Genomic DNA, 16607 nt, shown 5'->3' on the forward strand with positions numbered 1-16607 from the left:
TCTTTATGGATCTGAAAAGAAAAACAGTAATAAAATAATCAGTAAGACTGATACCATGGTTTGATATGTTCTGAGTCTGGCAGCAGGCAGTGGCAACTAAGCCTTCTCACAGATAAAGGGCCTTGCAGGTTGTCCACTCAAGACAAAGGCCAGAGCCAGGTTCACACCTTGAATCCAGGAACTGGGTTAGGGCAATATCAATATGGAACAGAATTGTCATTGTAAGACCTAGTCCTTCCTGAGGGGGTCTAGGAATCTGGTTAAACAGCAAGGATGAGGACAAAGGAAGGGGACAGGGGACTTCCACTAAAATCCAGGCTGCAAACTAAAATTTCAAAATCATAACTCAAATGCTAAGACAAAGCCAGTAAAATTAACAAATGGAATAAAATTTTCACTAGAGATGATTTTAATTTTATAGAACGTTGGATAAGACTGTTCTATTTCTGCCTTAAAGAGCTAAAAAGCAAGTCTCTAACAGATCAAAGCATTCCAGGTAAGTTAACTAAATCCCAAAACAAAGTTCAAGAATATTTATATGAATACAAAATATCCAACACCCACTAAGGTAAAATTTGCAATGTTTAGCATCTAATAAAACTTCACAGGCATGCAAAGAAGCAGGAAAATATGACCCAGAATGAGCAGAGAAACTAATGAATAGATCCCAAGGATGGGATAGATACTGGGATTAGTATAAATAGATCCCAGGGATGGGATAGATACTGGGATTAGTATAAATAGATCCCAGGGATGGGACAGATATTAGGATGAGTAGACAAGGGTATCAAAATAATTGTTATAACCATACTCCATGTGTCAAGAAAATAAATAAAGATTGTGCTACAGTATAGAGACGAGGATGAAACAGAAAAGACTCCAATCCATCTTTGAAAATGAAAAATACACTGGATGGGATTAGCAGTAGACACCCCAGGTTCAGTGGTAAAGAATCCACCTGCCAATGCAAAAGACACAGGTTCGATCCCTGGTTCAGGAAGACACCGAGAGAAGGAAATGGCAACCCACTCCAGTATTCTTGCCTGGGAAATCCCATGGACAAAGGAGCCTGGCAGCCTACAGTCCCTGGGGTCACAAGAGTCAGACACAGCTTAGGGACTAAACAACAACCACAGATATCACAGGACAAAAGATTAGTAAATTTGAAGATATAGCAACAGAAGGTATCCAATATGAAACACAAAGGAAAAAAGGCTGAACAAAAAACCAAAACATCAGCAAGCTGAGGGACAAGTTCAAGCAATCTAATATACACGTAACTGAAGTCTGCAGAGGAAGGGAAGAGACAACACAAGAAAACTGCAAACAAATATCTCTCAGGAACATAAATACAAAAATCCTTAACAAAATTTTAGCAAATTAAATCCAACAGTGTATAAGAAGGTTAATAGTCAAGAATGCAAGGTTCATCTCAAGAATGCAAGGCTGGCTTAACATTACATTAGAAATGTAATATAATACACCATACTAACAAACTAAAAAAGGAAAACCATACAATCTTCTCAATACAGAAAATACACTCAATACATGCAGAAAAAAGTGTTTGCTAAAATCCAATGTCCAGTCCAATAAATACCATCCAAAAACTAGAAATGTGGAAAGAGAACTTAACCTGATAAAGGGTGGCAATAAAAAAAAGTATAGCTAACATCGTGCTTAATTAAAAACTGCTTTCCTCCTAAAGTCAGGAACAAGATATTTAACAGCCATGTGTCCTTAAGCAATCACTCCAACTCTATGTAACTGTTTCGCCACCTGTAAATGTTTATAACAGGGCTTGACATTATGGAAGTGCTTGCAACAGTAATCTTGATGATGGAGTGGACTTATGGGTTGGCAGAGAGAAAACACAAATCCAGTAACTTCTCTTTGATCCTCAGAATCAGTCACCCCACAGCTTTTGACTTCACTGCTCATTGTTGCCCCAATGCCCTTTAGAGGTCAAGTCAGGCATGTGAAGTGGTTGCTGCTAAGTCACTTCAGTTGTGTCCAACTCTGTGCGACCCCATATACTGCAGCCCACCAGGCTCTGCCGTTCCTGGGATTCTCCAGGCAAGAACACTGGAGTGGGTTGCCATTTCCTTCTCCAATGCGTGAAAGTGAAAAGTGAAAGGGAAGTCGCTCAGTCACAACCCCATGGACTGCAGCCCACCAGGCTCCTCTATCCATGGGATTTTCCAGGCAAGAGTACTGGAGTGGGGTGCCATTGCCGTGAAGTGGTAGGACACAAGATATAATCTTCCTGTGACAGTCAAAACACCTTCTCTTTCTAACCTACATCCTATAGAGTGAAAAAAAGCAAAGCAAAGCAAAAAAAAAAAAACCACTCTACACATCAGTTCAGTTCACTCAGTTGTGACCCCATGGACTGCAGCATGCCAGGCTTCCCTGTCCATCAGCAACTCCCAGAGCTTGCTCAAACTCATGTCCATTGAGTCGGTGACGCCATCCAACCATCTCATCCTCTGTCGTCCCCTTCTCCTCCTGCCTTCAATCTTTCCCAGCATCAGGGTCTTTTCAAATGAATCAGTTCTTCACCAGAGTATTGGTGCTTCAGCTTCACATCAGTCCTTCCAATGAATATTCAGGACTGATTTTGTTTAGGATGGACTGGTTGAATCTTCTTGCAGTCCAAGGGATTCTCAAGAGTCTTCTCCAACACCACAGTTCAAAAGCATCAATTCTTTGGTGCTCAGTTTTCTTTATGGTTCAACTCTCACATCCATAAATGACTACTGGAAAAATCATAGCTTTAACTAGAAGACTCTTTGTCAGCAAAGTAACGTCTCTGCTTTTTAATATCCTGTCTAGGTTGGTCCTAGCTTTTCTTCCAAGGAGCAAGCATCTTTTAATTTCATGGCTGCAGTCACCATCTGCAGTGATTTTGGAACCCAAGAAAATAAAGTCTGTCACTGTTCCCACTATTTCCCCATCTATTTGCCATGAAATGATGAAACCAGGTGCCATGATCTTGGTCTTTTGAATGTTGAGTTTTACCCAGCTTTTTCACTCTCCTCTTTACTTTCATCAAGTTCTTCTTCGCTTTCTGCCATAAGGGTGGTATCATCTGCATATCTGAGGTTATTGATATTTCTCCCAGCAATCTTGATTCCAGCTTGTGCTTCATCCAGCCCAGCGTTTCTCATGATGTACTCTGCATATAAGTTAAATAAGCAGGGGAACAATATACAGCCTTGATGTACTCCTTTCCCAATTTGGAACCAGTCTGTTGTTCCACATCCAGTTCCTAAGGCCCACTTGACTTCACACTCCAGGATGTCTGGCTCTAGGTGAGTGATCACACCGTTGTGGTTATCTGGGTCATTAAGATCTCTTTTGTATAGTTCTGCGTATTCTTGCCACCTCTTCTTAATATCTTCTGCCTCTGTTAGGTCCATACCATTTCTGTCCTTTATTTTGCCCATTTTGCATAAAATGTTATCTTGGTATCTCTAATTTTCTTGAGGAGATCTCTAGTCTTTCCTATTCTATTTTCCTCTATTTCTTTGCACCAATCACTTAGGAAGGCTTTCTTATCTCTCCTTGCTATTCTTTGGAACTATGTATTCAAATGGGTATATCTTTTCTTTTCTCCTTTGCCTTTAGCTTCTCTGCTTTTCTAAGCTATTTGTAAGGCCTCCTCAGACAACCATTTTGCCTTTTTGTATTTCTTTTTCTTGGGGGACAGTTTTGATCACCGCCTCCTGTTCCATCCATAGTTCTTCAGGCACTCTGTCTATCGGATCTAATTCCTTGAATCTATTTGTCACTTCCACTGTATAATCATAAGGGACTTGACTTAGATCATATCACTAAATGGTCTAGTGGTTTTCCCTATTTTCTTCAATTTAAGTCTGAATTTTGCAATAATTCTGGCCCCTTCCTCATTATTTAATTCTCCCTAACTCGTCCCACCATTTTTTTTCTTTATCCACACTGTCTATAATTACATTACCAGCAGTAAAAGAAAGAATTTAGATCTCATCATGTTCATTTCTACTGTAGGTTCAAGTACTGTATTTCAGGTATTTTACAACCCTGTGCCTAAAAATTTCAATTAAAGAATCCTTTAAGGTATAAGAGCCAGAAACCCCAAAAGGCAAAGCTTTAGGGAAATATCTGGAAGCAGCCCACTGTGAGCATGATATTCCTTTGTGAAAAGCTTTTTATATTTCATAATGTATCTGCTTTTAATATAAAAATATTTCTCCAAATCTTTACATAAATCAATACTGTAGGAGGTTATACCATATCTGCTCTGTGCCTATACGCCTCAGAATAAAACAAATAATTTGACATGTAAATGCTGCTTCTCTTTAAGCATGATGCCCCAAGGCTGCTTGGCATAGCATCACATCAACAGTTGGCAAAGTACATCTATTATTAAAAGAAATTCCTTTCTCTAGATTTTTCTTTCTCTCACGCTTAATCTCGGGTCTACATTTTCAAGTCCTTGATTTAATGTCTTTTAAAATTGTTGTTATAAATGTTGCTCAATATTCAGCCTTTTTATCTGACATAACCTTTTTATTGCAAAGGATAACATACCTATAAAACGGTACACAAAGTACTTTTTTGAATAACAAAATAATTGTTATTCAAGTTAAGAATCAAACAAGATACTCAGAAAGTCTCCTGTGTCACTTTCCATGTACTACCCCTTCCTTCTCTATCTTGACTTCAAGTACTATAATTTAGTTTACTTGAAAATACAGTCTGTCACTGTTTCCACTATTTCCCCATCTATTTGCCATGAAGTGATGAAACCAGGTGCCATGATCTTGGTCTTTTGACTGTTGAGTTTTGCCCAACTTTTTCACTCTCGTATTTACTTTCATCAAGTTCTTCTTCGCTTTCTGTGTATACTTTTATTTCCTACTTTATCACATTACATTGAAGATTCATTTTTGTATCTATACTTACTGCACTGTTGCGGCTATATAGTATTATATTGCAAAAATATGCCATGATCTGCTTACACATTCTACTCTTAATGGACATTTAAGTTGTTCTCACGTCTTGGCCATTAGGAATAATGCTCATATGAATATTTTCATAACAGGTTCTCAATGTATATATGTAAATACATTTCTGTTAGGAATGGAGTTTCTTGACCAAAAAGTCTTTCTTCAACTTTGGTGGATAATGTTAACAACTGTTCTATATGGTTATAGAACCATATAGATTTACACTCCACCAGCAATGAATGCAATGGCATCCCACTCCAGTACTCTTGCCTGCAAAATCCCATGGATGGAGGAGCCTGGTGGGCTGCAGTCCATGGGGTCTCGAAGAGTCGGACACGACTGAGCAACTTCTCTTTCACTTTTCACTTTCATGCATTGGAGAAGGAGATGGCAACCCACTCCAGTGTTCTTGCCCGGAGAATCCCAGGGTCGGGGGAACCTGGTGGGCTGCTGTCTATGGGGTCGCACAGAGTCGGACACGACTGAAGTGACTTAGCAGTAGCAGCAGTAATGAATGAGGTCCCCCCCTTGCTCCATATCCTTGCCAAAACATTATTAGCCATCCTGGTAGGTGTATGGTGGCACTGAATTATGGTTTTAATTTATATTTTCCTGAATACTAATGATATGGAGCACTTTTTATGTTTATTGCTACTTGGATATCCTCTTTGGGGAAAGCCCTTTCATATCCTTTCCCTACTTTTCTACTGGTTTGTCTTTATTTGTCTTGTTTATAGAAAATTCTTCATATGGTATGAATATTAGTCCTTTACTTGTATATATCTTCAGCCCCTCTAAACCTTGCCTTTTCACATACATAATGGTATCTTTAGATGAACACGGTTCTTAATTTTAACATAACAGCTATTAATCTTTTCCTTTAAGGTTGATGTTTTTGCTCTTTGACTTTTCATTACTGCTTTATATGAATCATGTCTTAACACTGCTACACTTCTAAATTACAATCTCAGACATTTAACCTCAGATATGCAGATGACACCACCCTTATGGCAGAAAGTGAAGAGGAACTCAAAAGCCTCTTGATGAAAGTGAAAGTGGAGAGTGAAAAAGTTGGCTTAAAGCTCAACATTCAGAAAACGAAGATCATGGCATCCGGTCCCATCACTTCATGGCAAATAGATGGGGAAACAGTGGAAACAGTGTCAGACTTTATTTTTCTGGGCTCCAAAATCACTGCAGATGGTGATTGCAGCCATGAAATTAAAAGACGCTTCCTCCTTGGAAGGAAAGTTATGACCAACCTAGATAGCATATTCAAAAGCAGAGACATTACTTTGCCAACAAAGGTTCATCTAGTCAAGGCTATGGTTTTTCCTGTGGTCATGTATGGATATGAGAGTTGGACTGTGAAGAAGGCTGAGTGCCGAAGAATTGATGCTTTTGAACTGTGGTGTTGGAGAAGACTCTTGAGAGTCCCTTGGACTGCAAGGAGATCCAGCCAGTCCATTCTGAAGGAGATCAGCCCTGGGATTTCTTTGGAGGGAATGATGCTGAAGCTCAAACTCCAGTACTTTGGCCACCTCGTGTGAAGAGTTGACTCATTGGAAAAGACTCTGATGCTGGGAGGGATTGGGGGCAGGAGGAGAAGGGGATGACAGAGGATGAGATGGCTGGATGGCATCACTGACTCGATGGACGTGAGTCTGAGTGAACTCCGGGAGTTTGTGATGGACAGGGAGGCCTGGCGTGCTGCGACTCATGGGGTCGCAAAGGGTCGGACACGACTGAGTGACTGGACTGAACTGAACTGATCCCCTTAGAGGAGTCAGTAAAGCATGGCTAGAGTGGCCAGGGCTTAGTCAAGGCGCTGGGTCCTTATTTGACTTTGCCAGCCCTTTTCCCCTGATATCCTTATGCTTTGAGGGGAAAACAGGGGGTGAGGCGAGTAGAATTCGCTGTGTGACAGGTGACATGATAGTCCGACCACGTCTCTTGTCCTAAACATGATGCTTAATGTAGTCTAAGATCACGTCACCACACACGCTGACGACACATGTCAAGCTTTCAGCCTAGAATAATCCTCAACCTTTTCATATACATGACCTATGATGAATTTGCTCTTTTTGCACAAAAATTCCACAACTTCCACAGTTTAAACTTATTTGATGTGGGCCAATATTTCTCTTTAATGTATTCAAAGGTAACATGCAGAAATGATTTAGAATAAGGTTAAACACTGGAGACTGGCTACAGAACAATTCATAATTGGTGTTGACAACTGGTTCTGTAAAATGCTAGTATTTAGACCCAGTAATGTATGTGCCTCTGGCCACCATCCTTACATCTGGTCTTTTCCACATTTTTAGTCAAAAATCTGAATAAAGACATTGATGCCTGGTATCAGATCATGGCTGATATGATTTTAGAAGAAATAATGAAATATAAAGCTGACAAATTTTATTTTCAATCAAATTGCAATAAAGACATTGATATGCGGTATCAGATCATAGCTGATATGATTTTAGAAGAAATAGTAAAATATAAAACTGACAAATTTTCTTTTCAATCAAATTACATTTTTATCTTTTTCCACTCAAAGTCATTTTGACAACTCTTAATAATGGAATGCTAACTAAATAAATGTTTCTTAACATTCACTGCTTTCTCTTTTATATAAATCCAGCCCCCTCCTTTTTTTTTTCCCATTAAGAGAACTTTCTAAAGAGAGAGGGGGAGAGAATTTTCCATTCTTTTTACTGTTACAGTTTCATACTTGATCCTCCTGGAATTTTCAATAATTCTGGTTTTTCCCATTTCTAGAATGTTTGCTGCACTTGTACTGCTTAAACTTCCAGCACAGTGGTGACCTGGGGACTTCCAATTCAATCCATGCTTTTTCATAGGGCCCGTCCACTGTCTTATTCTGTACACACTTCCTAAGCTTCCTGTCAGCTGCTGAATCAGTAGAACTGACCTCCTTTTCTTGTTGGAGTCTCACAGAGTCCCTCATGAATAAAAGTTACTTTGAGGTGAAAGTTTCAAGTTTCGAAAGTAAACACATTTATCACCCCTTCAGACTTGAGTGCTAAAGCCAGTTAGAAAACGCACAGGCAGCTGTTAATCTGGGGGCGAGGGCGCTTCTCTTCTGTGACATCTTGCACATTGGCCTCACTTGGCTAGCTGGACACTGACGCTGGGTCAGGATATATCAATAACTTTCATGGGGAAATCCTTGGAGAGGAGGAGCGTTGTTTCTGAGCAAATTTGAGTCAAGGGATTCAATCTCTAAAATTCTGTGCCTTTAACTGTAAAAAGAAAGGTTAGAATAAGTTATCTTAAGGCCCTATTAAGGTCTGAAATGCCATTTCTAAAAGTTTTTTCTTCTAAATTGTTCCAAGAAATTTATTCCCAGCAGAAGTGTCCCATATCTTGTACCCTAAGCAAATACAAAATAATGTTATATTCTTTTCCTAAGAGGGCTTCCGCATTGGCTCAGTGGGTAAAGAATCCACCTGCAATGCAGGAGACAGAGGTTTGATCCCTGGGTTGATCCCCTGGAGGAGGGCATGGCAACCCACTCCAGTATTCTTGCCTGAAGAATCCCATGGACAGAGGAACCTGGCGGGCTACAGTCCATGGGGTAGTATGATTGAAGCGACTGAACATGTACCTCATCACCAACCTCATAACACACACACAACCTGCTACATTCGACAAGTGAGATGAGAATTAGTCAAGGTCAGTGTCTCAGGCAGGCTTGGCAGGAGACAGAAAACCACATCAACATTTTAGAAAAGAATTTAATATAAATAACTATTAACCAAGTACTGGAGGACAGTCAAGGCAAGAAGGAGACACTAAGGTATCCCAGCAAGAAGCAGTTATCCTTCCTAAGGCTAAGGAAACAAAAGGAAGCGTGGGGATTACTATAGCTAGAAGCTGGGAGACGGAATCCCCCAGCGCTGGATCCAGACCTCTGTAGTAGGAGTGCTGGCCAGCTGGTACTGATATTTCTGAAGGAGTGCAATAAGCCTGATTCTTGGTGTGAGGAAAAGTTGAAAACTAAAATAAACTGCTGCTTCACAGGCCAGGGTGATGCCAGTACTGCAGGCATGTAGACCAGGAAAAGGAAGCAAATGGTTAACAGGAAGTCCCTTCCTCCTTTACCAGCCTTCCAGACTCTAGGATGAGATGGTTGGATGGCATTACCAACTCGATAGACATGAGTTTGAGCAAGCTCTGAGAACTGGTGATGGACAGGGAAGCCTGGCGTGCTGCAGTCCACAGGGTCTCAAAGAGTCGGATACAACTGAGCAACTGAACTGAACTGAACTGGCAGAGCCTAACAGGGAGCAAACTAGCATAAGAGAAATAGCTTTGCAAAGTCCCAGCTCCAGAATCAAAAGCAGAGTACAGAGAGCGTGTCTACATCTGAGAGACAAGAGACTTTGAGAAGACCAAATGGAAGATTCACAGTACCCTTGGGGCAGTACTCAGGAGACAGAGACCTTTTTCAAGAGCACCTGACCTCACCATCAAGCAGGGGCTCCAGCTCTATGGATCGACTTAGATTTGAAAAGTAGGCCAAAGGTCATAACTCCCCATAAAGGTCATAACTCCCCAGTATGACAAGTCAGGTTTCTAGTTCCAGCCTGGAGTTTCTCATTCTGTGTACCTGATGTAGGACTTAGGAGGCCACCTATCTATTTTATTCCTAAGGATGCGCTAATCCATTCAGTTCAGTCCAGTCGCTCAGTCGTGTCCGACCCTTTGCGACCCCATGAGTCGCAGCACGCCAGGCCTCCCTGTCCATCACAAACTCCTGGAGTTCACTCAGACTCACGTCCATCAAGTCAGTGATGCCATCCAGCCATCTCATCCTCTGTCGTCCCCTTCTCCTCCTGCCCCCAATCCCTCCCAGCATCAGAGTCTTTTCCAATGAGTCACCAGCATGAGGTGGCCAAAGTACTGGAGTTTCAGCTTCAGCATCATTCCCTCCAAAGAAATCCCAGGGCTGATCTCCTTCAGAATGGACTGGCTGGATCTCCTTGCAGTCCAAGGGACTCTCAAGAGTCTTCTCCAACACCACAGTTCAAAAGCATCAATTCTTCGGCACTCAGCCTTCTTCACAGTCCAACTCTCATATCCATACATGACCACAGGAAAAACCATAGCCTTGACTAGACGAACCTTTGTTGGCAAAGTAATGTCTCTGCTTTTGAATATGCTATCTAGGTTGGTCATAACTTTCCTTCCAAGGAGGAAGCGTCTTTTAATTTCATGGCTGCAGTCACCATCTGCAGTGATTTTGGAGCCCAGAAAAATAAAGTCTGACACTGTTTCCACTGTTTCCCCATCTATTTGCCATGAAGTGATGGGACCGGATGCCATGATCTTCGTTTTCTGAATGTTGAGCTTTAAGCCAACTTTTTCACTCTCCACTTTCACTTTCATCAAGAGGCTTTTGAGTTCCTCTTCACTTTCTGCCATAAGGGTGGTGTCATCTGCATATCTGAGGTTATTGATATTTCTCCCGGCAATCTTGATTCCAGCTTGTGCTTCCTCCAGCCCAGCGTTTCTCATGATGTACTCTGCATAGAAGTTAAATAAGCAGGGTGACAATATACAGCCTTGACATACTCCTTTTCCTATTTGGAATCAGTCTGTTGTTCCATGTCCAGTTCTAACTGTGGCTTCCTGACCTGCATACAGATTTCTCAAGAGGCAGATCAGGTGGTCTGGTATTCCCATCTCTTTCAGAATTTTCCACAGTTTATTGTGATCCACACAGTCAAAGGCTTTGGCATAGTCAATAAAGCAGAAATAGATGCTTTTCTGGAACTCTCTTGCTTTCTCCATGATCCAGCGGATGTTGGCAATTTGATCTCTGGTTCCTCTGCCTTTTCTAAAACCAGCTTGAACATCAGGAAGTTCACGGTTCACATATTGCTGAAGCCTGGCTTGGAGAATTTTGAGCATTCCTTTACTAGCATGTGAGATGAGTGCAATTGTGTGGTAGTTTGAGCATTCTTTGGCATTGCCTTTCTTTGGGATTGGAATGAACACTGACCTTTTCCAGTCCTGCGGCCACTGCTGAGTTTTCCAAAGATCCTTGTGGGCCAAATCATTCTCTGCATTGTCCTCCACTGCCCATTAGGGGACAGAAGTCCACATTGACTCCTGTGGTTCTGTGTTGTCACTTCACTTCAGATCAGGAGGTCCACCCGAATGGCAGCATCTCCCACATCATAAAAGCCCTACAATGGACAGGCACCGAAGATGTTTAAGGCTACCAGTCTCTCCTTAGCGCCTTTGTGAAATGTGTCTTCTAGGCCACGCTGAAGGATGCAGTAAGAGGACAGGTGTGCAGGTGGCACATAATAAATCCAGTCCAATACCCCTATCTTCCTAAGCCTTCAGATTTCCTCTTCATTATGCCAGGAAAGTTCTAGCATCTCAACTTTACTAAATATGCTGCTGCTGCTGCTAAGTCGCTTCAGTCGTGTCGGACTCTGTATACAGGGCAGCTCTTAGTCCAAGTTTCAGTCAACCATATACAAGTTAACACTTAAAAGTCAGAATTTTTTAAGAATACATCCAGATTAATAAATTTAACTTGATCCATTGTTACATTCTATCCTCCTTGGCCTAATCTATTTACACTTCATTCCCACACATATTTCCCAAATTCTCATGGATACAAATTCGCCAACTTTTGTTATTTTTTTAGAGGCTTGGTTCTTTCTAACTAGGTCAGGTTTTTGTCCCTGTTCTGTGGAACATGAAGAGATCTGGGCCTAGCGACAAATGGTTACAGAGGTAGGTTTTGAGTATAGACACTGTTTGCAAAGCAGCTGCCCTAGGAGATGTATTAAAGGATCTACAAGCAAGAGAAGGCTAGTTTTCTCAGACATGGAAAGCAAGCTGCTTCCATCAACAAGGGAGGCACACACAGAGTGACTGGGGTTTCAAGATTCTCAGCTCTATCTAAGTGCATTTAGATGTTGTCATTGCAAGTTTCAGGGCTCTGACTCTTTCCTAGTCGTTGTCCTAAACAGGACATTGGCAAGGCTATGTAATTCTAATACCAGCACAATTAAAACTGTGAAGCTTTGTGGCTACATGAAGTAAAGAGCTTTAGCATCATAAAAACTGTGATTCTCTGACTAAGACTTGATCTGAGTGTTTAAAGACATGAACATGTCATTTCCTTTCTGTAAGTGCTCCAGTGGCCCCATGAGCAGCCATCCCACCCTTCCCCCAGTCTCTGCAGTATCACTGCACCCATAATGGTCATGTACTTCAGCCACTTGGTCCCCCAAGGCACTTAGCTTCAGAAATCATTAATCACAAGCAAATAAAGGCAGTAAGCTGATTAATCATGATGCCAATCCATACCATGGATTACTAGGATCTTACTTCCCATTGGTACGGAGCTGAAGAAATGACCAAATCCAAATCCCATCCTTAAAGGATTTCCCCCCCGGATCCCATTCTGAGTAACAAATTCTTAATCAATATATTAATATTTATCAGTCCAGTCAAGAGACCAAAGCCACACCAGCATTTTAACAGATAATTTAATATAAAAATTTGTTAGCCAGATGTTGAAGAACTGAAAAAAAGGGAGACGCTGAGTATCACAGAATTAGTTACAGTGGGAAGCAACTATCACTCCCAGGACACAGAACAGAGCAAAGAGGATTCCTACTGCTTAGAGATTTGGAGGAAAGACCTCCGAGCAGCTGGGACTCAGATCTGAGGAAGGTGTACTGAAATCTTTGGAGGGGTATAATGAGGCTGCTACTGCTACTGCTACTGCTAAGTCACTTCAGTCGTGTCCGACTCTGTGCGACCCCATAGACGGCAGCCCACCAGGCTCCCCCGTCCCTGGGATTCTCCAGGCAAGAACACTGGAGTGGGTTGCCATTTCCTTCTCCAATGCATGGAAGTGAAAAGTGAAAGTGAAGTTGCTCAGTCGTGTCCGACTCTTCGCGACCCCATGGACTGCAGCCTACCAGGCTCCTCCATCCATGGGATTTTCCAGGCAAGAGTACTGGAGTGGGGTGCCATTGCCTTCTCCAATAATGAGGTTAGGAAATGGCAACCCACTCCAGTGTTCTTGCCTGGAGAATCCCAGGGACCGGGGAGCCTGGTGGGCTGCCGTCTATGGGGCTGCACAGAGTCGGACACGACTGAAGCGACTTAGCAGCAGAAGCAGCAGCAGCAACAATGAGGCTAGTTCTAAGAGCGGAGAAAACTATAAACTGTGACCCACTGTTAAGGCCAGAGGGAGGCACCAGGTCTGTGGTGAGACAGAGGAGGAAAATAATCAAGCAGGAAGCAGCAAGTCCTTCTGTCCTCCTCTAACCTTCTACTCCCTTCCTCTACTGGCAAAGTCTCATGGAAGCAGTGAGCTAGCAAAGAAGAAAGGTCTTTAGAGGTTCTGCCCCACAGTCACCAAGCAAAGTACAGAAGGATAATAGCTTAATAATTTGCAGTCAAGAGGAAACAGAGCACAACTGCAGAGTCAGGGTCACGAATTACCTGAAACTATTTAAGGATGTATATAGCACTCTGGCCTCCTTTCTGCACACTGCCTGGCCAAATAGCTAGAGCTTGATAAATCTGAGTATTAGAGCTCACAGAAACCATCATGTAGTTAAACAGAAATTCAATACTTTCAGTTGTGTTATTCTTTGCTACTGGTACTGGGATTCCAACAGTCAGGTGCTCCTGTTCTTTCTCTACTCCCACACAGTGCGAAAGACGGGGAAAGGAACTAAGCAATGGGACAGAAATGCAAAGCAGTACTGAGGTAAGAACCATGACAGAGAAGACAGATGACCAATAGAAATTATATTGGAGGAGCTTAAAGAAAATGACAAGCACAGTGAAAAAGCATAGTAGATTAATGCATTTGCCTTCTGCCTGGGAGTACTATTAGAAAATTACTTTGAGGAGCTCTAGATGGCCTTCACTGTAAACACTAGTTTAAAATAATAATAATAAGGTTATCTACATGGGCAAAGCTAACCCATATGGAGAGAATGGCTGGATTAAGCTTAAGATGACTGGTTATGGCCAAATCAGGATGGAAGTGACTGGCACTTATATAGTTTTGTGGCCTCAGCCAAGCTTAGTTCAGACTTCTCGAAGTTCTACAACTATCTGGGCCTCCATCCTTGTAAAGAAAGTGAAAGTGAAGTCGCTCAGTCGTGTCCGACTCTTTGCAACCCCGTGGACTGTAGCCTACCAGGCTTCTCCGTCCATGGGATTCTCCAGGCAAGAATACTGGAGTGGGTTACCATTTCCTTCTCCAGGGCATCTTCCCGACCCAGGGATTGAACCCGGGTCTCCTGCATTGCAGGCAGACGCTTTAACCTCTGAGCCACCAGGGAAAAGTCATACTTAAATGGAGTGTTTGGATAATCATTAACTTTTCAAACCAAGTCTCAAATTTGGCAGAGCCAGGATTTGAACCTGACTCCAAAGTCTGTCTTTTCACCACCCCAGCACGAGGTTCTGAACTACCCTTCACTCACAAATACCACCATCACTATCAGTAGGTCTTTACTCGTTTTTCTCCTCCCATGACTAAAGATAGACATCCACAATCTCTAATTAGTTGAATCAGGCCAACTGAAAATTAATTTTAAAATTATTAGGCTGATTGAAAATTAAAATTTAAGGATATTATGCAATTATCAACTGGTTACTTATTTTCCTTAATGGAGGAAAATTATACTCTTGAAGACAGCAACAGTATAGCCAATAAAAATCTTGTGTTTAGACATCACTTCTCACTTAGACAACATCTTCCTAACTCCAATTACAAACTTTCTTGAAATGAACAACAGCAAAAAATTCTGATGTGTCAAGAGTATCAGATTGTGTAAAATTGGTCCTATTCTTCCCCCACCAACCAAGAAAGAATTTTATAATCTACTCCTGACAGCATGGAAAGCAGTGTGAAAATGTTAAAAACTTTACTTAGTTCCTAAAGATGGCATATTTTCAGAAATTGACAAGAGTTTGTGTTCTTTCTTTAAAGTAATCACATGTGCGTGCTCCGTTGCTCAGTGGTATCCGACTCTTTGTAACCTCACAGACTGTAGCCCCCCAAGCTCCTCTGTCCATGGGAGTTTTCAGGCAAGAATACTGGTGTGGGTTGCCATTTCTTCCACCAGGGGATCTCCCATCCCAGGGGATCTTCCTCCCAGATATCCCACATCTCCTGCGTTTCCTGCATTGGCAGGTGGATTCTTTACCACTGAGCCACCTGGGAAGCCCAAAGTAATCACATATACATGCTCAAAGGGTATTTTAAAACTCATACTACACAGCCTGCTCTATTCACTAGCATGTCTCCTCTGACCCTCTGCTCATGTAATCTCTGAAATGCATTCTGTTCTCTACTATACACGTTTAGCTCCATTTCTTTTTCAAAATACTCTCTTCAAAATCCAGCTCATGTCTCTCTCCTCAAAGGATGGACCTGTAAGATGGTTTCAGCTAGCTGTATTATAAGACACAGTGGCATCTCTTCGAGAGAGAAATTTTAGAATTTCTGAGCTAGAATGGCTCACGGATGAGCTAACAGTCTACTCTCCTAGTCTCCAATAGGTGAAGTGCCCTTATGCCTTAGTGTAACTTATCTCTGAGGTCTCTTCCAGCTCTAAAATTACGTCTTTATAGTTTCAGCGTTCAAAAGGTGTGGAATGTGTATAGAAATCATTACATTCTCAAACGGCACAGAGTTCAGTTATAAGTTACGCTGGAAGATCTCACGGCAAGTGCTCAGTTCACGTCAGAAGAGTAACGAACAACTGGGTCTACTGTCCACGTCTGAGCACTGTACCGCAGATGACGGGCTCACTCCGGGCACACAGTAGGCCCCAAATCCGGACAGAAGCCTGTTGGACAGCCTCTCTATCCTCACACCAAGACCAAGCCCTTACTGGCTACTTTATTACCTAGAAACAAAGCTGAGTAAAATACCTCAATCCTGCACCATCCCCAGATACCCGCAGCGACGAGGATCGGACGATGATGCAGGGCAGTGGTGCGGGTGCGGTGTCCACCTAGTTTTCCTCCTGAGCCAGTGGGAGCCCTGAGCACCGGCTCTCCGACAGCCCCAGTCCAGCAGTCACCCTGCAGCCCGCCGCTACTCATCTCCCTGGCTGTCCGCCCAGACGCCACTTGCCCTTAGCCCTGGGAACTCTTACCATCCCAACACCAGGCCGGTGGTCACGATGAAGCAGGTAAAGACCACCGCGATGTAAAAAAGCGGCGAGTACTCATAGAGCGTTACAAGAAACACTGCAGCCATCAGGATCTCCTAAGCCGAGCCGGGCTCCTGCCGGCCAGCCCAGCCTAGCCCAGCCGGGCCCTCTCCGCCAGCGTAAAAGTCACTACGGTGCCCCGGAGCGGACAAACTTTGTAGATCCGCACTAGCCTAGCGCTCCGGCAGGCTAGAGGTAGGGGTAGCCTCACCGGGAGCGGGAGCCTGCGTGCCAATCACGAGGTCGCCTGCAGGGCTCGCCCCGCCCCTCCCGCTCCAGTGCCGAGTTACTGGCTTCGCCAAGGGGCGGGGCCCAGGCTCGCCCCGCCCCCGGATCCTGGATTTGGTATCCAGCGGGCGTGTTCTTTGGCTGT

The 16607-nt window shown here is 42.9% G+C and overlaps 1 protein-coding gene across 2 annotated transcripts in view; it reads right to left on the minus strand.

Moving 5' to 3' along the window:
• CGRRF1 (cell growth regulator with ring finger domain 1) overlaps positions 1-16391 on the minus strand; it is a 29204-nt gene extending 12813 nt beyond the window's left edge. The window contains exon 1 of one of the 2 annotated variants that reach the window (XM_006064863.4): positions 16178-16391. In XM_006064863.4, the coding sequence (XP_006064925.2) occupies positions 16178-16281 (104 nt within the window). In that variant the 5' untranslated portion in view covers positions 16282-16391. Of the gene's footprint in view, positions 1-15950; positions 16137-16177 lie in introns of those variants that run through there. The other variant, XM_025295493.3, reaches the window with a different exon arrangement.
• Between the last annotated feature and the right edge of the window lie 216 nt (positions 16392-16607).

The sequence above is a fragment of the Bubalus bubalis genome, chromosome 11, assembly GCF_019923935.1.
Source record: "Bubalus bubalis isolate 160015118507 breed Murrah chromosome 11, NDDB_SH_1, whole genome shotgun sequence".
In the NCBI taxonomy this organism is placed as follows: domain Eukaryota; kingdom Metazoa; phylum Chordata; class Mammalia; order Artiodactyla; family Bovidae; genus Bubalus; species Bubalus bubalis.